This window comes from Populus alba, chromosome 16, assembly GCF_005239225.2.
Source record: "Populus alba chromosome 16, ASM523922v2, whole genome shotgun sequence".
NCBI lineage: Eukaryota > Viridiplantae > Streptophyta > Magnoliopsida > Malpighiales > Salicaceae > Populus > Populus alba.
Genome location: NC_133299.1, coordinates 262,794 through 285,738, shown reverse-complemented (window position 1 = coordinate 285,738; position 22,945 = coordinate 262,794). Strand labels below are relative to the sequence as shown.

The 22,945-nt window shown below is 34.6% G+C and overlaps 3 protein-coding genes and 1 non-coding gene across 7 annotated transcripts; 2 read left to right on the top strand and 2 right to left on the bottom strand.

Moving 5' to 3' along the window:
• The first annotated feature begins 676 nt into the window (after nucleotides 1-676).
• On the top strand, nucleotides 677-2,368 carry LOC118036594 (nuclear transcription factor Y subunit B-6). The gene is made up of 2 exons (XM_035042331.1): nucleotides 677-728; nucleotides 1,728-2,368. The coding sequence occupies exons 1-2, from the start codon at nucleotides 677-679 to the stop codon at nucleotides 2,366-2,368; spliced, it is 693 nt and encodes a 230-aa protein (XP_034898222.1).
• Nucleotides 2,369-3,282: 914 nt separating this feature from the next.
• Nucleotides 3,283-3,354, bottom strand: TRNAT-CGU (transfer RNA threonine (anticodon CGU)). The gene has a single exon. It is a non-coding gene; the product is annotated as a tRNA-Thr (tRNA).
• Nucleotides 3,355-3,547: 193 nt separating this feature from the next.
• LOC118036592 (tRNA (guanine(9)-N1)-methyltransferase) lies at nucleotides 3,548-6,257 on the bottom strand. 2 transcript variants are annotated; one of them, XM_035042327.2, is made up of 3 exons: nucleotides 5,720-6,251; nucleotides 4,601-4,960; nucleotides 3,548-3,925 (listed from the first exon to the last, which is right to left on the bottom strand). In XM_035042327.2, the coding sequence occupies exons 1-3, from the start codon at nucleotides 6,134-6,136 to the stop codon at nucleotides 3,710-3,712; spliced, it is 993 nt and encodes a 330-aa protein (XP_034898218.1). In that variant the 5' UTR covers nucleotides 6,137-6,251; the 3' UTR covers nucleotides 3,548-3,709. The 2 variants fall into 2 exon arrangements, with proteins under 2 accessions (XP_034898218.1, XP_034898219.1); XM_035042328.2 differs by having other exon boundaries at nucleotides 3,792-3,930; nucleotides 5,720-6,257.
• A 3,773-nt stretch (nucleotides 6,258-10,030) lies between these two features.
• On the top strand, nucleotides 10,031-22,794 carry LOC118036581 (sister chromatid cohesion protein PDS5 homolog A). 3 transcript variants are annotated; one of them, XM_073405288.1, is made up of 33 exons: nucleotides 10,031-10,566; nucleotides 11,547-11,750; nucleotides 11,858-12,039; nucleotides 12,754-12,880; nucleotides 13,006-13,224; nucleotides 13,307-13,523; nucleotides 13,603-13,748; nucleotides 13,861-14,006; nucleotides 14,309-14,458; nucleotides 14,570-14,618; nucleotides 14,713-14,904; nucleotides 15,191-15,373; nucleotides 15,742-15,896; nucleotides 15,978-16,104; nucleotides 16,214-16,363; nucleotides 16,454-16,513; nucleotides 16,701-16,837; nucleotides 16,945-17,062; nucleotides 17,193-17,327; nucleotides 17,458-17,654; nucleotides 17,804-18,014; nucleotides 18,176-18,322; nucleotides 18,508-18,588; nucleotides 18,683-19,303; nucleotides 19,416-19,502; nucleotides 19,996-20,075; nucleotides 20,771-20,822; nucleotides 20,915-21,001; nucleotides 21,111-21,148; nucleotides 21,397-21,459; nucleotides 21,553-21,680; nucleotides 21,817-22,244; nucleotides 22,329-22,794. In XM_073405288.1, the coding sequence occupies exons 1-33, from the start codon at nucleotides 10,468-10,470 to the stop codon at nucleotides 22,377-22,379; spliced, it is 5,067 nt and encodes a 1,688-aa protein (XP_073261389.1). In that variant the 5' UTR covers nucleotides 10,031-10,467; the 3' UTR covers nucleotides 22,380-22,794. The 3 variants fall into 3 exon arrangements, with proteins under 3 accessions (XP_073261389.1, XP_034898204.1, XP_034898205.1); XM_035042313.2 differs by having other exon boundaries at nucleotides 10,032-10,566; nucleotides 19,398-19,502; XM_035042314.2 differs by having other exon boundaries at nucleotides 10,033-10,566; nucleotides 18,701-19,303; nucleotides 19,398-19,502.
• Nucleotides 22,795-22,945: the final 151 nt, after the last annotated feature.

Sequence of the window (22,945 nt, the reverse complement as noted above, 5' to 3'; positions counted from 1 at the left end):
TCTGAATAGTTTTTGAAATATTCTAATCGGTCTGATCGATTTTTTTCATGATTTGATTTTTTTGGTTATTATTTTTTGTTTTTTTAATTTAATCAATTTTTAAGGTTTTTTTCTCACTTCTAATTTTAACATTAGTAAAACCCAATGCCAAGTCCCTCAGGTTGAGATCCAAGCATATGAACCCACTTTGGGTCGATTTAAAATTGAGATGAGTCAGTTCGAGTGATTCTAAAATGGGTTTTCCAACTTAAATTTCACCTTGTTTTAATCTGATTAATAATCGAGTTGATTTTTAACTTGTATGGATCGACATGAAGCCCTGCGCGGACCGGATTTGTTGATAGCCATGCTTTGCGCGCATTATCAATGAACAGGGCCAGTGGCTGAAATGCAAGCGTTGAGGGAGCGAATCAATTAACAACACTAATATCCAAGCAAGCAAGCTAGCGTGCCTGTTTTTCTGGTCTGTCATCGTGGGATACCAACGTTCTGCTGTTGACAGACTAAAAGCCTGTTCCTCTCTGTCTGGTCCAAGTAAATTTAAGACTTTTACAGCAATTGTAGCTCTAGCATCGATCCTTCGTGTGCATCGCCCTCTTTGGCTCTATAAATATTGACACTTGCCCTTGTTTTTCTTTTCAATCTCATCCAAAGAGATTTTAATTCCCACAGAGAAATGGACCGTGGAGGCTTTCATGGCTACCGCAAGCTCCCCAACACAAGCTCAGGTAAGTTCTTATCATTCAAGAACACAAGTTGTAAATCCTATATATATATATATATATCTTGTTCGTCCGCATCACCTCCGATCTTGCATGCAAAGAAAGTGTTTTTCAGTTTCTGTTTTCACTCTAAGCAAGAAGATGAATATGTATATGCACTGCGCAGTCTGCGCGCGTTCATTTCCGCATGTTAATTTTGATTAGTTTATTTTCAAAATTTTGTTTTTCATGTGATTGCTGCTTCTTCTTCTTTTCCGTAAATTATTGATTTATCAAATGACATGCAAACTCGATCTCTCGATGGCTTAGTTTGATGTATATATCCATGTGCACATATATAGATATCATGTTTCTCGATCATCTATGTTGATCTTCAAAAACTTCTGAAGTGAGATAGATAGTGTCATGGTCAAGGTATCTGATGCATGAGGCTCGTGATGATAGCAACAATGGTAAACGCATAGCTTTATGTACAAGTGGCACGCACCATTCATGCAACATATGAAACAAGTGGCTTCCATGCATCCTGTCTCTGGATTCAAAACGCTTGCTGCCTTTGTCTCTGTCCACTTTTATCTCGACAATAAATTAACTCTCTTGTCTCTTGGCTTGTTTGAGTTAGAAAATCCACCAATCAAGTGATAATGTTTTAAAATATATATTATTTATAGAAAAAAAAGGTTTATTTGTCAAAAAAAAAATAGCAGATTAAATAGCCACACACAAAAGGTCGTTAAAATCTGATCAAATGGGATTATGGGAAGCTGTGCCTATAAGCCTAATGAAATTCATTAGCTAGCCATTGATTGATTGATTTCCAAGAAATATTTATTTTCTTTCGTGTCTCTCTCTTGTTTCGTTGCAAAACAAATTGGGAATCACAAATCATTAATTATGGAATTGTTTGTAGTTAGCCATTGATTGATTTCCAAGAAATATTTATATTCATTTATATCCCTTTGAAATAACTATCATCAATACAATTGCATCTGGTATCATCATCAGAGATCAACATGAGGCTGGCTGAGATCAACCACAGCACCACCAACAAGTTTCTTACAACCACCGATGACATCAGTGAATGTACTGTAAGGGAGCAAGACAGGTTCATGCCAATAGCCAATGTTATCAGGATCATGCGCAAGATGCTGCCTCCACATGGGAAAATCTCCGATGATGCCAAAGAAACAATCCAAGAATGCGTGTCTGAGTTCATTAGCTTCATCACTAGTGAAGCCAACGAACGCTGCCAGCGCGAGCAACGCAAGACTATAACAGCTGAGGATGTGCTTTATGCGATGAGCAAACTAGGGTTTGATGACTACATCGAACCCTTGACCATCTATCTTCACCGATACCGCGAGCTCGAGGGCGAGCGCGGCTCGATGAGAGGTGAGCCACTGATGAAGACCAGGAACAGTAATCATAATAATACTGTTGATCAGTATGGAACAATGGCTGTGGTTGGCGCTGCTTATGCACCAGCATTTCATGTCAGCCATCATCCTCATCCTCATCATCATGGATTCTTTGGTGGGGCTCCTATAGGAGCTGGATACATGACCATGAGAGATGCTAATTCCAATGCTAGTTCCTCCCATTCTGCTGCATTGGCTAACGTTGAAGCATTTGCTCAGCATCAGTAAGAGATTGATGATCAGAAAGAGATTAACGCCACAATATTGTAAGGCTAGATGGAGCTAGAAAGCTGGGAATTGAAGGCTGCTAGAGAGGTTAGTGTTTGGAAGAAGTGGTTTAATGTATTGGTTGTTGAATTCTGTTAAGGCCGATGGTGTCTTTGATGCTCGATAGAACAGTTCTAGCTAGCTAGGACCTTCTTATTTTGCATATTTCAATTCTTAATTAGGTGCTTGATTTCTGTTTTTATATATGATCATGTGTTGTTGAGTTAAATTCCGTTTTTCATCCCATTTAATATTATGAGCCCTTTCGAAGGGAAATGTCAAAGCTTAGTTAATCTCAATCCTAAGTTAATCAGTCAGATCTCATGAAGTCAGACCTCGTACATATACAAATTGCAGAGCAACGTCATGATACTCTCAATGATATTAAATATTGCTATGATTTAGCAATTCTAAAAAAATTAAATATTATCTTTAGGCTCCGCCTTAACAGAGGTTAATACTTGATACCAAAGAATTTTATAGAGTTTTGAAAAAAAAAAAAATTAAGTTGTGATTGACCTGCTTTGCTTAAATTATTACATTAACTCGTAATATAGTTAAAATTTAGTTTGTAAAACAATATTATTTTAACTATTTTTAAAAAAATAAAACAAATCAACTTTGCTTGGAATACACAAAAAAGATGAAGGGGCAATCCATAAACACCATTTTCAATGATATTCATTTGTGACTTTATTTCAGCTTAATGACAAAAAAGAATTAAAAAAAGGGTAAGTATTCATGAATCCTGAACCATTAAATTAAAATATTCATGTGTCGACATTAAATTAAAGACAATGGTATTCTTGAAAGGAACAAGAAAAAAATAGAATTGGACATTAATTAAGATGGGGAGGAAATGAATTTAAAAGCAAAGCTCCCAGCGAGGATCGAACTCGCGACCTTTCGCTTACGAAGCGAACGCACTACCACTATGCTATGGAAGCAAGATGCTCAAACCGTTTTTACGCTATTATATCAACATTATTACCTCTTGACTGTTTAAACCGCCTGATTCAGATGTACAAGATAACGGAGGGAGTGGCATGGTAAGGGTTGGCGAAGGTTGATCCATCAGAAAGCTAGCAATCAACAAGAGATGGAAAAGGCTATTCCAGTTGACAATTTAATAGCAGCATATGTAGTTAATGGAAAAGCAAGCAAATTTCTCATTGAAGAGATCAATTGGTATTTTGAGTTTTACAAAAACATGACCAGTCTAATGCAACTTTTTTTTTGGGGGTGGGGAGCTGTCTTTTGACAATGTTAATGTCTATAAAGATTAAAACGCAACCATTCAAGTTAGTTCTGCTGTGTAGAAGAAACTTCATCGCATTGCCTTTTCTTCTCGGATGGCTCATTTCCATCCTCCAACTGTTCTCTATCTACTCGTTTGAGTTCTTCTGGATCAGTTTCGCCTCTTTTCCTTTGAGGAATTACTTGAAAGAATGAAGTTTTCCAATCTTTTGTTTCCACAAACTTGAGCAGGATCTCTACCACCTGGTTCACAGTGAGTACCTGCACTTGAATGAACAAAGAAGCAAAGAGTTAGCAGAGAAAGACCATGAATTTTGAGGGCTTGAGGTACAAATCAACGAGAAACGCGACATGGGGAAAATCTCCTATCCCACGTTGATAACAGATAATGAATCAATGAGTTGTCTTGGTTACTTCAGCCACAACAATACTTCAGCAATGGGCTGGAAAGAGAAGTGTTTTGTGCGCAGCTTCATATATTGAGACCCTGTCCTACACTCTTTGATAAAGCAGTCACCCCATGATCATTCAAGTCTACCCCATTGTCCTCAGGAATTGAGACCCTGTCCAGCACTCTTTGATAAAGCAATCAACCATAATCGTTTAAGTCTAGCCCATTGTTCTCAGGGATTGAGACACTGTCCAAAACTCTTTGGGCACCATTGCCAGACATTGGATGGCAAAGAGTACAGCTCACCCCTTGAACATTTAAAACTAGCCCTCTTTGCATGCAATTTTGTGTAATGGCAGTGCCACATTCCCAGTCCCGGTTTGCTCTAATACATGTTCTACAATCAATGTGATTTTGATGCACAGGTGATACAAAACTAAAAGAAAAGGAAAACAAAACAAGCACAACACAATTAAATCTACATAGTCAACATTTCAGGTCTTGAAAGAAAAACAAGCACATGCCAAGACAAAGATCAGTCATACCTGAGAACTTGACATCTTCAAGTAACTGCTTATAGGAAGTTTTGCTGTTTGGATTCCTTGCTCGTTTGCTTTCTTCATGGTTAAGCCTTTCCACCGATTCCGATCCACTAACCCACCAACAATATATATTTTCTTCAGATCAAGTTTGTCTAGCACTGTTTCAGAATCTGCTGTAAGATACACCAAATTTTCCTTTTGATCTTGCAATGCTTCAATATATGATTGACTTTCCTTCTCAATAATCCATTTATCAAATCCTGGGAGCCTTTGCAATTGGTTCTCCATTTCCCCCCTGCACCCAGTCAACCAGAGGTGACCAGGGGATGCACATCTTCCATTCACAGCATAACAGTAAATGATCTGCCATTTAAATAGTGATGGTATAATAGTCAGCCATTGAAAAGCATAAGCTTGCATTTGTTAAACAACCCTATACCTTCCACCAACTACACAATTGTTCTCCAACAATGCCAATTGAACCGCCCACACTCTTGCCTATTAATACAAAATCAATTAATTAACCAAGTAATCTCTTCAATACAAAGTTTCTTGCAAATGGCACAGATAACTTGTAGCCAAAATTCTAGTATAAATATGCAAATTAAAAACTTTGTTGAAATGCCATAAATCTGACTTATCTATTGTGCGAATACTCTGACCATATTACAGGGTTAATTCATTCCTCTTAAGTCTTAAGAACGATATCACCAGCCTCTTTCGGGCTGAGCTGTGTTGAAACTCAAAATACAGAAATTCACTCATTTCTCCATCCTCATAATTCAGCCAGCTAAATTTAACTGAACTGTTAGCAACAATTCTCACTTCAAATGAATCTGACACATCCTTAAGAACAAATTCGCCAACGCCATTTCTATGCATTACAGTAAAGCTCTTAACAATGTATCACAGCTCTATTCCTATACAAAGCCGTATTGAACCAACATATGAAATCAATCATTTCTCCAAATGGGTCATCATAATTTGACCCAAAAACTCAATCCAGCAACTATCAAAACCAATCCCTGCTCAAAAACCAATCCAACACTAACATTATAAAGATAAAGCCATTATTAAAAACGAAAAAGTTTTAAACTTTAAAACTATAAAATTAAAGCTCACCTGTTGAACAAGACTATGAATCTCACTGTTAGTCATGAGATCAGCAAACTCAAGATCAATCACAATATTCTGACCAAATTCTTTAGCTTTCCTATGCCTCTGCGTCTTCTCTTCTTTCTCTTCTGCCCTCTTTCCCATTCTCTCTTTCCTTAACTCTCTCCTCGACTCTATAAGCTTCAACCTTTCTTCTTCACTTGCACAGCTTGATAGTTTTTCTTCCCATTCTGTTCTCTTCCTCTCTCCTTCTTTCTTTTTTTGCTCCTTCATTTGTGCCTTCTTCTCTGCTTTCTTTGCTTCCCATTTTTGCTGCTTCAGGAGTTTCTTCTTTGCGTTTTTGGAGAGTGTGGTGGGCTGTGAATTGGGTTGGTTCACTAGGGTGTTTTGGTCATTTTGCTTTGTTTCTTTCTCTCCCTCCATTGAAGCAGAAGGGGAGCGTTGAGGGTTTGGTTCAATTTTTCAATTAAGGCTTTGAAGGGGAAATGGTAGAACGATTTGGCACCATGAGGATTATATGTTGATCACGATGACTTATTGGCTTGTTGCGGACAAAGGCCTCAGGCCTAGAGGATGTTTGATGGCTAATGCATGGTAATAAATGTGTGGCAAAAATAATCTAATTATTAAAAATTAGTTAATTGGATGCTTAATCATTGTATGTTTAAATAAAATCTTGCATAAAATTATTTATTTTTTCTTATACATTTTAAAATTTTAAATGGCGAAATATGTTTTAAAGCTATTTTTTGAGTTTTTTTTTCTAAAATACTTTTTAGAATTTTATTTGTTTTTTGTAAAAAAATGTTTTATGGAAGAAAAATGGTTAAATATAAAATATTTTGCAACAATTAATTCATTTATTTTAAAATATTTTCAACTTGGAAACTTATGTAAATTATTTTATGCATAATAATATATTTAGGAGTGTAGTGGCTTTTTTTTTAATGCGTTTAAGAGATATATTTGACTTGAAAAAAATATTAAATTGATAATTATATCTTGATTAAAATTGAATTTTAACATTTAAGTTGATGTGTCTTGTAGTTTTAGGAATTAATATAACCCAAGCATAATGTTTTTAACCGGAACAAGATCAATAATAAGTTAATAAGTCTTTTTAAATAGTACATGTGTGAGTCGAGCTTAATAATTTATTCAACTTTGTATAATAGAAACAAATAATAATAATAATAAACAGGTTAAGAAATATAAATTAAAAAACTAAATTTAAAAAATTATAAAGATGTGAAACTCTCAATTTACATCAACTCGATACTAAATGGAAGAATAATCCATTAATAATAAATAATAAATAACCTATAAATAAATTTAAAAAATAATGTGAATAGTTAATGGGATGCATGATTGTAAATGACGCGGTAAAATTGATTTTTATCTTCTTCTTCTTTTTGGCATAACTAATGGTGGCTATTTCATTTCCCATGTTACATTTAATTTTAAATGTTTCATTTATGTTAGGTGTGACGATATAAATCACATATAAGGAATAAAATCAGTTTGTCTAAAAGAGACCATTGGACCAGGTAAAAAAAAGGAAGGGAATAATTTGTTTGAGAGATGTTTTCTTTTTTAGTTTTAAAAATAAACAAATAATAATAAAGTTTCACATAACAATAATCTTATTTTATAAATAATTAATTCCTTCTATATTAGAATGATAAAAAAAAGAAGAAGAAATTTTCCATATCATAAGAAACCATCGAATCCAAATCAAAACAACCAAAAAAAAATTTGATTGAAATAAACGTCCTGTATTTTGCATTTATTAGGCAATATCACAATTACTTTTGGTTTGTGAAATAAGAAAACTAAATTAAATTCCATAAAAATATATATCCATATATGCAAATGATTAATTTTTACCAAAACCTAAAATCCATGTACCTCATATAAATACAAGCATTTGAAGTTCAAATAGCATACCATATGCACTCCAGCAATTTAATTCCTCTATATCAAATTTTAAAGACATGGCTAGGATCTCTTGCTTGATCATGAAAGTTCTTGTCGCTTTCCTGCTCATCGCATCATGTCAGTTGAATTCTCTTTTCCCTATCTCTTGATTATTTTTTATTTATATTTTTTTAATTAATATTTTTATGCAGGTATTTAACATGTGAATATATTTTATTTTTTTATTTTTACGGTGGAGATTCATGGGAAAAGTTTTTGCAGGTGTTTCAGTGGTGATGGTGAGGGCTGCGGTGCCATGTAGGAATTTTATTGATTGTTTTGGCAAAATCCCTTGTGATATTCCAAAAATAATATATTGTGAAAATAACGAATGTGTATGTGACGATCTAGAGAAACCTCTACCAGCCAAAAGTAGAGATTGAAAAGATTGTATAACCCAAGATCATTGAGCTTCATGTTTAATAAGAAAACTACCCACAATATATTTTTTTAAAAAATATGTTTTAGGGTTTGTTTGTTATTGCTAATTAATAGAGGGATTTTTGTTATTCTATTATTTTGTCAATTATTTTTTATCTTATTTTGTAGTATTCAAAAACCTAAAGCATACGTGTCTCAAACCTATAAAAGTATATACAAATTTTTTATTTTCATGGTTAATCATAATTACTAATTAACCAACTTTTACTTGTTCATATTAATCAATTGTTATACGCACACATATAAACCTTTATAAACTAATATCATTGAAACCATTAAAATTTATTAACTAATTTATATATTATTTACATTTTAAATTTAGAAAACAAAAATATTATTTAATTGAGGTGAGTAATTTATAGACAAATTAGGCAACTAACTCGCAAAATTAAAATAAACGACAAAAGTAAAATTTTAATTTTTTTTTTGACAAGATAACATAATTTGATCTTATCATAATTTAAAAACACAATATTTAAATGATGTTGTGTTTCGCAATCTTGAAGACATGGATGTAATTAAATTCAGATCTTTTGACAAAGAGTAAAAAAACATGGATGTAATTTTACTATAATTACACACACACACACACACATATATATATATATATATATTTAAAATGCATAATGAAGAAAAAAAGTAAAACTAAGATAATTGTTTGCTTAATCAGGCTCCATTATTCATTAAAGATGACTCAAATTCATCCTTTTATTTCCCATCTCAGCACACCTCAAAATTACTATTTATATTCTTGAATCACTCAAATCACTTAATAATCGATCCTACATGTTTTTATGATATAGTTTTGAATATAATATTTTATTTGTAAAAATCTCTCACTTCTTTAGAGAGGTAAAAACAAAAGTTTATGATGATTTATTACTTGCATACTTCAATCAATGCACATATTAAAAGGACAATAAACTAAACATGTATTTTTAATTTAATTTACAATAGATATTTGTTATTTCTCAAATTGGTATCAAATATATTTTTATTTTATTATTATTATATAGCCAATATATCTTCTGACATTCTATTTAAATTATCAAGTATATTTTATGATATTAGATGTGAGTTAAAAAATAAAAAAAACTTATTAAATTGAGAAAATTAGAAAAAACAATAATAAAAAAAATTGAACTATGAAAAAAAACCCGATTAAAATTAAAAAAAAAAAAATTAGAAAAAACATAATAAAAAAAAATTGAACTATGAAACCAAACCGATAAAAATCAAGCCAAACAAAAAATCGAGGCAAATTGAATTTTATCGAAAAAAATCAAATCTAATTAAAACTAGTTAGTTTAAACTGATTTTGATTTTTTTTTTAAAAAATAATTTTAATTTAATTATTATTTTTTAATAAAATACAAACAAACTGAATTAAAAATAATATCACTGTATAATCTAAATCGATCTTCCATGCATAAATCAAGTCAACTCTCTACAATAATTATTTTTGTCCATTTACTCCTCAAGCTATTTTAGGCATCATTAATATTTGATGAAATAACCCCCGTACTGTTTGTCACTTATCATAACCAATGAACTTGTTTAGACTTCGTCCATCTCTAACACAGATGTCCGAAAACCACAAATGTTAAAGTACATAATCCCACAAAATCTTTGAGATTTTGTTCTTATGTTTGAATTTTTCAATTGAAAAATTAATAAATCAATGTTTTAAAAATATTTTTTAATAATTTTAATATACAGATATAAATATATAAAAAATATTATTTTGATATATTTTTTATTTTTTTAAATAATCCATACCAAATTACCAAATATACATATAAAAAAAACAAATCTTTACCGTTTGATGGTGACAAGAGGAGATTTGTAAAGTCTTCAACCCAAGGTCTCGTGAGCACGGGATCTTAGATTATATTATCAAAAAATTGATTCATAAATTAGGGTTTGGTCTGGCCTGAAGTGGAAGGACCATACAAGATTTTCACCCCGCACTTAAGGTGAAAAACACAACCAGCAAAAGGAAAGAAATAGTTAAATAAGTCTAATAAGATATAGTATAGAAGAAAATGAAAATCCACACGTGAGCATCTGCGAAATACTTAGATTTGTTAATAAGGTAGCAGAAATTTATGTGATTTCACTTACATTTCGAGTTCATTTCGCCTTCTTGTCCGCAAAACACACACAAAATCAAAACCCCCCAAAATAGAAGAAAGCTTTAAACACACACATAAAAAAGACGAACCCTTTAATCCCCATCGATATGTAAGTGAGAGAGAGAGAGAGAGCAGCAGTTTAGTTTTGTCTGAAAAATTGAATCTTGGAAATTAAAAAACCAGCAAGCGTTTCTTTTTAGAATGGGAGAGGAGAAGAAGCTCGAAGAGAAGTTAAAGGAGGTGGGATCCAAGCTGGAAACACTTCCTTCTACAAAAGACGGTGTTGTTAAACTTTTAAAGGTAAGCCCAATTTTTGAATTTTAGTAAAAATTTACTGTCTGTCTGTTTGCTGAGAAAAACCTAGAAAGGGAATGAAAAGAAGTGAAAGTCGGTTTGTTGGAGCTGAATTGTTGCGTTGGGGTTTGTTGCACGGGAAAATTGCTTGTAAGAAGGGCTTAAAGTTTGGAGCTTTTTTAGGTTAAGCTAGTCAAGTTTGAATTTTTTGAGTAAAGCAGATTGTTTAGGTGAACTTTTTTTTGTTTGTCTAGGGTTATATTCGAGGGAGTTTGGTTGAATTAGGGTTAGTAGCGCAACCATTTAAAAGGGTTCACCGCTCGTGAAAAATTTCGCTTGGTCGCTTGTTAAATTTGCCTCTTTTGGTCCTAAAGTGTATCCTGTTGTTGAGCTCTTCAGAATTTTGGTTTCTAGGACTGAATTACTGTCCTCAGCTGAGGAAAGTGGATGCTTAGTGAAACAGAAAAGGATGACAAGGAAAAATCTGAATCTGACTAGATTTATGAAGCTTAAACGGGTGGAAACTTCCGGGCTACTCAGATTAACATGTCAAACATGAAAGAATTGTTGTTCTAACTTTCACATTGTTTGTGTGTTGAATCTTTTGAGATTAAAATTTATGGCTTTGATGCAAGATTTTGAGTATTCTGATAGAGTTAGGGAGCCTTAATATTGATTTTCTTTTACCATCAAATAAAGAAAGGAAAGAGAAACTGAATCAGGTGCTGAATTTGTGTTGTTTCATATTGTTTTGACCTGTAAGCTACTGTTTATAAGGTTTTTTTTTTACTGTATTGGACCTCGGGTTGTGTTTGGAATCTATTAATGAGATGACCTTGGGATGTGTTTGGGATCTATTAATGATTTTGAGTGTTAGGCAATAGTGTTGGGTTTTTCTATTCCCTAATGCAACAGATGTACAACCCTAGGGTTCTTGTTTGGATTTTAATGTGCTGAAAATATTTCCTTTATGGATTTACCTGCAGCAAGCTGCTACTTGTCTTTCTGAGATGGATCAGTCACCACCGGCTTCAGTGTCAGAGTCAATGCAGCCTTTTCTTGATGCAATTGTAAAGCCAGAATTGTTGAAGCATCAAGATAGGGATGTTAAGCTTCTAGTTGCAACCTGTATTTGTGAGATAACCCGGATCACTGCACCCGAAGCTCCTTACAGTGATGATGTTTTAAAGGTTTTTTTGCTTTACTAGCTCAATTAATTAATAGAATTAGTTAATATACCTCATTACTGATCATAAAAGTCTGCAATTTTAATCCAATCTCAATGGTGCATATGCAGGATATATTCCACTTGATCGTAGGCACATTTAGTGGGTTAAGTGATACTGGTGGTCCATCATTTGGAAGGAGAGTTGTTATTTTGGAGACCCTTGCCAAATATAGGTCTTGTGTTGTGATGCTGGATCTTGAATGTAATGATCTGGTGAATAAGATGTTCAGTACATTTTTTACTGTTGCCAGGTGTGTTTTGTTCATTTTATTTTCAGAGACAGAATAAAGGGCTTACATTTATAGTGCTTCAATCTGATTTTTCTCAATCTTGAAAATTCTTCTCTGGTTGACTTGCAAAGATGGTTCATATTTGCCGCTGAAGTTTTGAAGCCATGTTCTTTTATTTTGCACTTTCACCTTTTCCATGCACTTATAACAAGTAACACCACTGGGTTATTAACTTTAGATCACTGTTCATTGCAACAGTATAAATTACAGATAATCAGTTTATAATTCTTTTTCATTATTATTGAAATTCTTGGGTGGGTGGTGGTTGTTTCATCACCCAGTGGAGTGTGCCATTGAACTTAAATAATAACTAGATTTCTTGTGTGTATTTGTGACACAAGGTTCTTGTAGAAAGCCCATACACTATTGTCTCCATGGCTCGTCTTTCTTATAGTTGGGACACATTATATGGCTATATAGTCTCACTAATTTTTTTTTCAGTCCTTCACATGGCTGTTTATTGATAGCATAAAAAGATCACTACCTGGATCATTGTTTTGCAAATGATTCGGCTGTACTTATGTCCTAATACACAAGAGGGGATGGATATTGGCTGTTTCCTTACCCCTTTCTTGGCTTTGCCCAACCTTTTTTCTTCATTATTGTTTTCATGAATTAAAGGATTCCTTGTACCAGATTTAATGGATATTGATTAGAGAACTTTGACAAATGCAGTGATGATCATCAAGAAAGTGTATTATCATCAATGCAAACAATAATGATTGTTCTCATAGAAGAGAGCGAGGATTTCAGAGAGGATCTTCTACTTGTTATCTTATCTGTATTAGGTCGTAACAGAAGTGTAAGTACCTCTACTCTTTGCTGGTGTATGATGTGTGCTCTATAGTTATTGTCAACATTTAATCTTGCTTTGTATTTCTTATCATGCTTTTGATGGAGCTCAGTCTGTAAAACTTGTTTTTCCAGGATATCTCTATGTCAGCAAGGAAACTTGCCATGAAAGTTATAGAGCTTTGTGCAGGAAAACTTGAAGCTGGCATAAAGCAGTTCCTCATATCATCAATGTCAGGAGATAGCAGGTTGGCAAATAGTAAAATCGACTACCATGAAGTTATATATGATCTTTACCGTTGTGCTCCTCAGATCCTATCAGGAGTTGTTCCATACCTCACAGGAGAGTTGCTGGTAATTACTAATCCAGTATAAGCTTACAACTTATCAAAATTTGCTGATTAGTTTCTTAATACATGAGGTTCAACATTTGCAGACCGATCAGCTAGACACTCGTTTAAAAGCAGTGGGGTTGGTTGGGGATCTATTTTCTTTACCTGGCTCTGCCATCACAGAAGCATTTCAGCCAATCTTTTCAGAGTTTTTGAAAAGATTGAGTGATAGAGTAGTTACCATCCGGATGTGTGTCCTTGAATGTGTCAAAGGCTGTCTTTTGTCAAATCCTTTTCGAGCAGAGGCAGCTCAAATCATCTGTAAGTCCTTGGATGAAGAGGCTTTGCAAATTTATATATATGATTCCCGGTTGATTTTGACCCGGTTCAATGTTTGCAGCTGCCCTTTGTGACCGACTGTTGGACTATGATGAGAATGTTCGAAAGCAGGTTGTTGATGTAATCTGTGATGTAGCATGCCATGCCTTGAATTCTGTCCCTGTCGAAACCATAAAGCTAGTTGCAGAACGTCTTCGAGACAAATCTGTATGTCACACCTTTCCTTTTTTTCCCTGTTCCCTAATTATTTCTTAACTATATACTAGTTGGTATTTATAGTGTTCTGATGTGTGCATTTCTTTTTGTTTGGAATTCCCAGCAACTTGTTAAAAGATATACTATGGAGAGAATGGCTGAGATATTCAGGGTTTATTGTGTAAAGTCTTCTGATGGCTCAATCAATCCTGGTGAATATGATTGGATTCCTGGAAGGATTTTGAGATGTTTGTATGACAAAGATTTCAGGCAAGATTTCTTGGCTTGTGTGCTAACCTGGATATATTAAAATATATAATATATATGCACCCACACACACACAGAATCATCTTTTTTCCCATTCATCTGCTCTATTGAAGGCCAGGTCCCTCCTTTGCTGTCTTCATGAGCTGCAATTATCTTGGACTGCTTGTCTACACTAATGTAAATAACTTAGTTGCTTTTTACAGAAAAATGTGCTACTTTATCTGATGCCATGACGCTTTCTTAGCACTTCCTTCTCAACAGAATATCTGTTAAACATGTTTCTAACACGGTAATCTGTTCTGCAGATCAGATACAATTGAATCTGTTCTTTGTGGCTCTCTGTTTCAGACTGAATTTGCAGTAAAAGATAGATGTAAATATTGGGTAAGAATCTTCTCTGTCATAGACAAAGTTGAGGTGAAAGCTCTTGAAAAAATACTGGAGCAGAAGCAAAGGTATGTTGAAAATGCTAGATTTGACATGGCAACTCAAGCTGAAATTGCTAAATCTGTGTTTATTTGATGAATTGTGCTCTGATCTTTAGGGGATTTCCTCTTGGTTTGCAGGTTACAGCAGGAGATGCAGAGGTATCTATTACTGAGGCAGTCGCATCAGGTTTGTAAATTTTGGAGATTAGATTATTTATATTCAGAAAAAAAATTCGATTAAGAAAATGAAAATCCAACAATTGGTTCTCATTCAAATACAGGACAGAGATACTCCTGAGATCCAAAAAAAGGTTCTGTTCTGTTTTCGGATCATGTCTCGCTCCTTTGCAGAGCCAGCCAAGGCTGAGGAAAATTTTCATATAGTTGATCAATTGAAAGATGCCAATATCTGGAAGATTTTAACAAATCTACTCGATCCAAGCACTAGCTTCCATCAAGCTTGCACTGGTCGGGTAAGTGATATTATATTAAATGGTTGTGAAAAGTTTATGAGCACGGTCAATATCTGATAAGTAATCTAACAATTCTGTGTTAGCTGTGAATGTTATGAACTGTAGTCCAACCTGTGGGGGACCTATTGAGTTGACTAAAGTGAGAGTGGCCTTGCTTTTCTTAATTAGGAGTTTTTATATGTCAAGCCAATTTTTAATTAATAGTTGATGAAGCTGCATTTGCATTTTTCTTTTCCCATTTTTTTTGTGGAGAATTTACTACATAAAGAATTTCCCTTTCTTGCAGGATGATTTACTTAAAATACTCGGCGAGAAACACCGACTCTATGATTTTTTGAGCAGTCTTTCGATGAAGTGTTCTTATTTACTTTTCAACAAGGAGCATGTGAAAGAAATTCTTTCAGACGTCAACACACATAACTCTGCTGGAAATATGCATTTTACTCGATCTTGTATGGATTTACTGGTGGTAAGAACATGTCAATTATACATCTTATTGATGATGAGTTTTTTATCAACCATGTGATCTATGTTTGCACACTCATACATTTTTGTCACTCTGTGGTCTTTAATGCTATTTGATGCAATTGCATCCCTTCACCCACAAACTTTTTGTTTTTACAATTATATCAAACACAGGGTCTTTTTCTATGTGTTTGCTTGTACTGTTGCAGCTGTAGTAGGAAGCTGCAGCACTTCAGCCTTCAATTTGTTTGACAATCTTATCTGAATCTTCTTTTATTTGTTTTTTGTTCACATTTTGACTTGCACATTTTACTATTTTTCTGTGAACAAACAAATGCCATCTATAGATTTATTTTTTTTATGAATTTTCAGATTCTTGCTCGCTTCAGTCCATTGCTGCTTGGTGGCTCAGGGGAAGAGCTAATAAATTTTCTGAAAGATGACAATGAAATAATAAAAGAAGGTGCTTTGCATGTTTTGGCAAAGGCTGGTGGTACAATCCGAGAACAACTTGCGGAGTCATCAAGGTGTGTTGCATGAAATTATTGATATTTAGAGCCAGATAATTGTATGTAAATGTTTATACTCTTCTTATTACTCACCTGCAGTGCAATTGACCTTATATTGGAGAGGCTTTGCCTAGAAGGTAGTCGAAGACAGGCCAAGTATGCTGTGCATGCCCTAGCAACAATCACAAAGGATGATGGGCTCAAGTCCCTCTCTGTTTTATACAAGGTTCTATTTTTGTCTTTGATGGTTTCTGCATGCATTATCATTAGAGTTTTGGAATGCTCCATATGTATGTTAATACCAGCATTCATGGTATTTCTTTCTCAATTTGCAGAGACTTGTTGACATGCTGGAGGAGAAGAGACATTTGCCTGCTGTACTACAATCTCTGGGATGCATAGCACAGGCTGCAATGCCGGTTTTTGAAACTAGAGAGAATGAAATTGAAAAATTCATTAAGAACAAAATTCTAGAATGCAGTAGTGTATGCATTTGCAAGTCCCTAACTTGTGCAATGATTTGGGATGACTTGATGATAACTAGTCTTATTATTAGAGTTGCTTCTATTTTGCAGAAATCAGAAGATAATACAAAAGCTTGCTGGGACGACAGAAGTGAACTTTGTTTGTTGAAGGTAGTTGGAATTGTCCTTTTTTTCCCATCCTTTTGAAGATTAAAAACAATAGCCTTAATATCAGTATTTTACTTAATAATTTGGTCTGGATATAGATCACATTGCCTTCTTTCTCATGTAATTTTTAGAATATATATTATTCCCTGACCACTTTACAAATTGGATTCTATTAAAAAATTGCTTGCAGATATATGGAATTAAGACATTGGTCAACAGCTACTTGCCGGTTAAAGATGTTCAACTTCGTCGTGGTATTGACAGCCATCTGGAAATCCTTAGAAACATACTTCTTTTTGGAGAAATATCGAAAGATATTGAATCAAGGTATTATGTTTATTGCTTTTTTATTAGTTTATGTATAAACTGTTGTCTGTTCCCCCTTGGGCTTGTTAGGTTTGCAATTTCATATGTATTTTCTTTTTATCATACAGTTCAGTTGATAAGGCCCACTTGAGGCTTGCGTCTGCAAAGGCAGTTCTTCGTTTGTCGAAGCATTGGGATCATAAGATATCTGTTGATCTCTTGCATTTAACCTTGAGGACACCAGAGGTGGAGTCTTTTGAAGTGTTCTCTTAAAACATAACAATACAATTTCATTTCCAGGTTATATGTAATGAAATAATTTTTGCTGTTAGTAATCCCCTTCCTTTCCATCTCTTCTTTCTTTTGGGTCATGCAGATTGCTTTCCCGCAAGCTAGGAAATTATTTCTGAGTAAAGTTCACCAATACATCAAGGACCGGGTTCTGGATCCAAAGTATGCTTGTGCCTTCTTATTTAATATGACAGGATCCAAACCCCTTGATTTTGAGGAGGTATTTCTACTGTACTTGATTTTTTCAAACAATTGTTACCTATGGTCAAATTAACAGATACCATGCGTGCCGCCATGGTAAAATTTCTGAAGTTTTGTTGTTTGTTTTTACATTTTACTTGGAATGGCAGGAGAAGCAGAACCTTGCTGATATTATTCAGATGCTCCAACAAGCTAAAACTCGACATGTCCCTGTGCAAAGTGATGCAAATCCCTTGGCAGTTTATCCTGAATATATTCTTCCATATTTGGTCCATGCTCTTGCTCATCAATCATGTCCTAATGTAGATGAGTGCAAGGATATTAAAGCATTTGAACCAATATACCGGTACATCTAATTGCACATTTTGTTGTCTTAGATGTGCTTTTTGTAGGTTATCTCATACAATGTTATTTTATAAATAAAGGCCGCCTAGATTTTATTGAGAAAGCCAGAAAACTGAGAGGGAATAACATTATTTCCACCCTTCTTTCCAGGCAAGTGTACTTGATCCTTACCATGCTGGTGCATAAAGATGAAGGTGTCAAGTTGGAAGCTGGTATCAACAAGGAGAAGGAGAAGGAGAAGGAGAAAGAAAATGAGAAGGAGAAGGACAATGACAAAGACAAAGAGTCCAACTCTCTCATAGTTTCCATCTTTCAGAGTATAAAGTGCTCAGAAGATGTAGTTGATCGAGAGAAGTCAAAGGTTGGGGAAAAATGTCTCTGAGTTTGTATTTATTGTTACCTTTTATAATCATGGGAAGGTTAAACAAAAAAACACTATCCATCAAGAACTTATAAAAATCAACTTGAAGTTCAATGAAAGCAAAATGCTAATCTTATGCATGTTGATTTTAACATTTACAGAATTCACATGCTATCTCTGAACTTGGGCTGTCAATCATCAAGCGCTTAGCTCCTAAGGAGGATGATTTACAAACCTTGCCTTCACCAGTTTCTTTGCCTCCACTGCTGTACAAAATATATGAATATAAAGAATGCGAAGATGCTGTGGTATGCTCTTCCAAAATATCATTTTACCTTGTTGTAGTAAATGTATAACTGATATTGGTAAACATGGGTGGTGCCTCATCTTAGTATAACCTTATCCGCTTCACTTGGATATTATTTATTTTAGTATCATCTGTCTCAATAGTCAATTATCAGCTCTATTAATGACGCTGTGTGCCTTTTCATAGGCAAATGAAGGGAAAACATGGTTGGCTGAAGAAAGTGTCTTGACCCACTTTGACTCGCTTAAGTTTGAAACTAATGGAACTGTAAGTTCTATTGCTTACAAGCATCTTCAGAGATGCAGTAAATATTTAGTGATAGTCTTTTGTGGTATATGTGACTTTTAGCATCTTATGGCAGTCCTTTTTGTCACATCAGGCTAGTTCAGATATTGCTGGGGATGAGGTTCTAAATGACAGTGAAAGAGAAGCTAATGAAGTGACTCTTGGGAAAATGATAAAGCAATTAAAATCTCAGGGAAATAAAGGTGGAAAAACAAAAAAGAACAAGTCTTCAGCAGCTAAAGTGAAAGATGCTGAAAACGATGTTGATATCTTGAAGATGGTCCGGGAGATAAATTTGGATAATATGGGGCTATCTAATATGTTTGAGTCAAGCAATGGGCACAAAGATCTAAGTGGGAAGATAATGTCAGAATCAGAGCATCAAAAAGTGAAAAAAGGAAATGTTAGTGATATGACACCTGTGCCGGTACCTAAACGTCGAAGATCATCATCTGCTCATAATTCTTCTAGATTTCCCCGAAGTCTTTCAAAGGATCCTTCGAGAGCTTCAGAGGATGATTCAAGCCCTGATTTGAAAGGAAAAAAGTCCAAGTCCAAGAGCGCTGGATCTGAATTGTTGGTATCAAGCATTCAAAAAAAGAAAAATGTCTCATCCAAACTCAAAGGCAAAAGCTCTGAGTTGGGTGACAATGGCAAGGAAAATGAAGTTGGAGAATCTGACGAGGATAGCCCGATGGTAAGCTTTTCTCCTTGTTAGTAAACTTTTAAAGGCACACGAAAATTACTTTCTTGTAGTCATTAATTCTATGAATATTCTTCTGATACATAAGCCTGGTGTGCTAATGGAGACTGATAAGGTCAATACAACTAATAGCCCCCAGTCTTTGACTGGTTCTATGAAGAAGCGGAGAAGAAGTGTAGCAGGGTTGGCCAAGGTTAGTGTCTTTACCTCCTTTCCATTTATACCATCTCAATTTACCATTAAACATGATCGTGTTATCATGAAACTGATTTATGTTTTACAGCTACTGGATAACATGGTGATGCTAATCTAGATTCTAGACTTTGAATGGGATATTGGATGTAATCCTAAATTTACTAGCATCCTCTAAAAGCCATTCATTACCGAATGTAATCCCCTCCTTTCTCTCTACTTTCTTTACTATACCCACCCTTTCCCAATCATGTAGTTTTGACCTCACCTTTTATCAAACATTCCTCTAGCTTCCTTAAAAATTTACCCACAAATGTGCTGAAAGTTTTCTTGTATATTTGCAAGAGTTGGCGCTTTTTTTTTTTTTTTTTTTTCTCAATACAGTTACCTTATAATTTATTTTTCTCGGGTTCTTTTTCACTCATTATTAAACTGGACAATTTCTCTGCTAGCAAATTATTGTATGCTCTCGCTCAACTTTTATTACCTTTCAGTGCACAACGAAGAAAAGTGGCATTAATATCGAGGAGATTATGGGTTACAGAATAAAAGTTTGGTGGCCCATGGATAAGAAGTGAGTGTTCTACATTTCTCTTATTGTTGCTTCATTTCAAGATACTCCATTCTGCTATGTTTTTTCTTGGTGGCGTTGTTCACTGTGCAGATGCACCATTATGTATATAGTGTTAGAATACACAAGATGTTGTTGAAGGAATTTTACAATAGCAAGAGGCTGTTGCATAACAACACTTTCTCTGCTACCAATTAAGGCAGCTCCATCTAATACTTGTTTACCATGTTTTCTCTACCTTCTGCTCTCTCTAAACCTCTCTATTATAGCTAAAAATGGGGAACATACTTCCCTATTTTCAAGTACAGTTTCTGCCAAGAATCTGCCATAATATCAGAGCTAGATCTTTAATTTTAATATGATATCAGAGTCTTGATGATCAAATGGTCATGAGTTTGAATCTCTCCATTCTCATTCTCTCTTCTAATTAAAATATAGTGCAAGTTTCAAGTCCAAAGGGCTTTAACTTGAGAGGGTGTGTTAGAGAGTAGTATAAAATCATATTTTGAGGCCTCACATAACAAAAACTTTTAGATGAGATTGTTCTTTTACATATAGTAAGGGGAGGATTAGGGTTTGGCTAGATATTAAAGCTCAAAACTTTTCATGATGTAATACAACAGCTTTTCTTCTCTTCAAATTAAATTTAGAAAACTTGAAGATACATTTTTGATGCATTATACTTGCTAAATTGACAGGTTTTATGAAGGCACCATCAAATCTTATGATCCTTTGAAAAGGAAACATGTGGTATGTTGTATCACTTCTCCTTTCACATATTTTGGGACTGCTTGACTGAATTAATTTATTTCTCATTTTGTGCATCATTTTGGTGATTATAGATATTATATGATGATGGAGATATAGAAGTACTCCGTTTAGAAAAAGAGCGGTGGGAGCTCGTTGACAATGGGCCCAAGCGCACAAAGGTCTTACTCTATTCAATCTCCTACATTGTTTTTGAAGCTAAACCAACTGCACTTTTATTTCAAGAAAATCTACCAGCAGTGACTAACCTTTTCCTCTGTACCATTTCAGAAGTCAAATTCATTTAAGCGCACCCCTTCAAAGGACATGTAAGTATCAATGTCTCATCTTCCATTGAAAAATTAGAATATTCTTCTCATATTTAAAGGTCTCATGAAAAAAAAACCTAGTGGTGCTTCATAAGTTTGCTGCAATGTTCTGTTCTCTTGGACTTTTTTTTATGGCATTATGCAATGCCTGTATGTTTCTTACATGTTTGAATTACAAAAAAAAATTGTCCCTCTGGAATATCCATGCCCCTCATTTGCCTAATATGTTTATTTTAACTGTCTTGCAGTTCACCTGCTCAGAAAAATAGAACATCCAGTAGTTTAAGTCAGAATAAGAAGTCAGTGACAATGTGAGTTGGAAATTTTTAATCATTGATGTAGTCGCTTACTTATATTTCATTTTCATTCAAGCACTGTAAAATGGATTGAACTTTGTTTTCTAGTGTTAAAAAGAAAAGAACTCCATCAAAAAACTTAAAGCGTGTGCATAAAGAGCCAAAGAACAAAGTTGATTCTGATGCATCAAGCCCTGAACATACTATGGCATCTGGAGGAGATAAGCTGAAATCAGGTGAAGCTTTTTTCATGTTTTTCAAATTGATTTTGTTTGTTATATATGCTGTTGATGTACAATCTTGCATGGGCAGTATGTAGAGAGTTCATTTGTTTTCTTACTGATTCTCCATATTCATTTCATCCTCTTTCAGATGATTCTGAAGGGGATCATGCTGAAAGGTTGTCCCAGGGCATGATGGACGTCGATGAATCTGACAAGGAAGTGGTGTCAATTTCCAAAGGCAAACACTTGGAAGACACAGAGGAAAGATCAAATCATTCTGAGGAATCTGATGGAGAAGTGAAATCCAATTATGAAGCAGAAGTTTCTGAAGATATGGAAAGCATACCAGAAGATGATAAAAAAGGTGATCCCAGAGAGGAATCCCATTCAGAAGAGAAAGACGTAGATGAATCAAGTGAAGCCTTGGGAGTGGAAGTCAATGAAGACAAATCAGATTCTGAAGGGAATCGAGATGTAGATGTCAGGAAACCTAGTAGAAAATCGAAGAAGCTTCGTAAGAAATCATCAAATCCTGTCAATGAAGAGGATGCTAAAATCTCTGACGATGAAACTCTTGTACTAGCCTCTAAACCCCTGATTATTTATGCATTACAAAATTGTGTGTTATCAAGATTCTAAGTTCACTCTTGTCAAATGCAGAGCAATTGGAAGCATAAAGTAGGGAAATCAGCATCAAGACGAGCAAGGTGAGCCGTTTAGGCTGTAGATCAATCTCCAGGAAATTTGCAAAGCTTTAGTTTTCATGCCCTCCGTTTAGTTGGTGTAGCTGGTGCAGAATCAAAGAAGTTGAAAGCCATTCATCGATGTAAACACACACTAATAAAGTCTCAAGCGGTTGCCTTTGCACAGATGATTGTAAAGTAACCTAAGGCCTTCCCAATGCTAAGGTAGGAATGTTAGTGTTAGTTTCCAGGACGGTGGTAGATGATAGGTTGGTGACTTTGTTCATGAGTTGTAGTCCTAGTGCATGTTTTCTAACCACCTGGATTGGTAAATTGATAGGTCACTTGTATAGTTACAGTTGGGGATACTGTTGTATGTCAGAAGGATATTTATTTTGATTCTGGGCACCCATGGAATTATAAATTGACTGCATATCTTGTTACTTGGTTTTGTATCAATCTATTCTTCTCTCCTCCCTCTTCTTGTTCGGTGATATACTAGTTCTTGTGGTGACACACTCAGCTGCATTGCATTAGCTTTCCTCGAAAACTTTGCTTATGCCAAGCAGAAGTTTGTGTTGTGATGACTAATGT

What these genes read in the sequence shown, in the direction of transcription:
- LOC118036594 (XM_035042331.1), top strand. Translation starts at nt 677, where the DNA reads ATGGACCGTGGAGGCTTTCATGGCTACCGCAAGCTCCCCAACACAAGC. An exon ending in GCTCCCCAACACAAGCTCAG is followed by an intron (nt 729 to 1,727) that starts GTAAGTTCTTAT and finishes TATCATCATCAG; the next exon opens with AGATCAACATGAGGCTGGCT.
- LOC118036581 (XM_035042313.2), top strand. Translation starts at nt 10,468, where the DNA reads ATGGGAGAGGAGAAGAAGCTCGAAGAGAAGTTAAAGGAGGTGGGATCC. An exon ending in TTGATCGAGAGAAGTCAAAG is followed by an intron (nt 18,015 to 18,175) that starts GTTGGGGAAAAA and finishes TAACATTTACAG; the next exon opens with AATTCACATGCTATCTCTGA. An exon ending in TGGTGGCCCATGGATAAGAA is followed by an intron (nt 20,076 to 20,770) that starts GTGAGTGTTCTA and finishes CTAAATTGACAG; the next exon opens with GTTTTATGAAGGCACCATCA.
- LOC118036592 (XM_035042327.2), bottom strand. Translation starts at nt 6,136, where the DNA reads ATGGAGGGAGAGAAAGAAACAAAGCAAAATGACCAAAACACCCTAGTG. An exon ending in TTCATAGTCTTGTTCAACAG is followed by an intron (nt 4,961 to 5,719) that starts GTGAGCTTTAAT and finishes TTTAAATGGCAG; the next exon opens with ATCATTTACTGTTATGCTGT. An exon ending in TGAAGATGTCAAGTTCTCAG is followed by an intron (nt 3,926 to 4,600) that starts GTATGACTGATC and finishes ATTCAAGTGCAG; the next exon opens with GTACTCACTGTGAACCAGGT.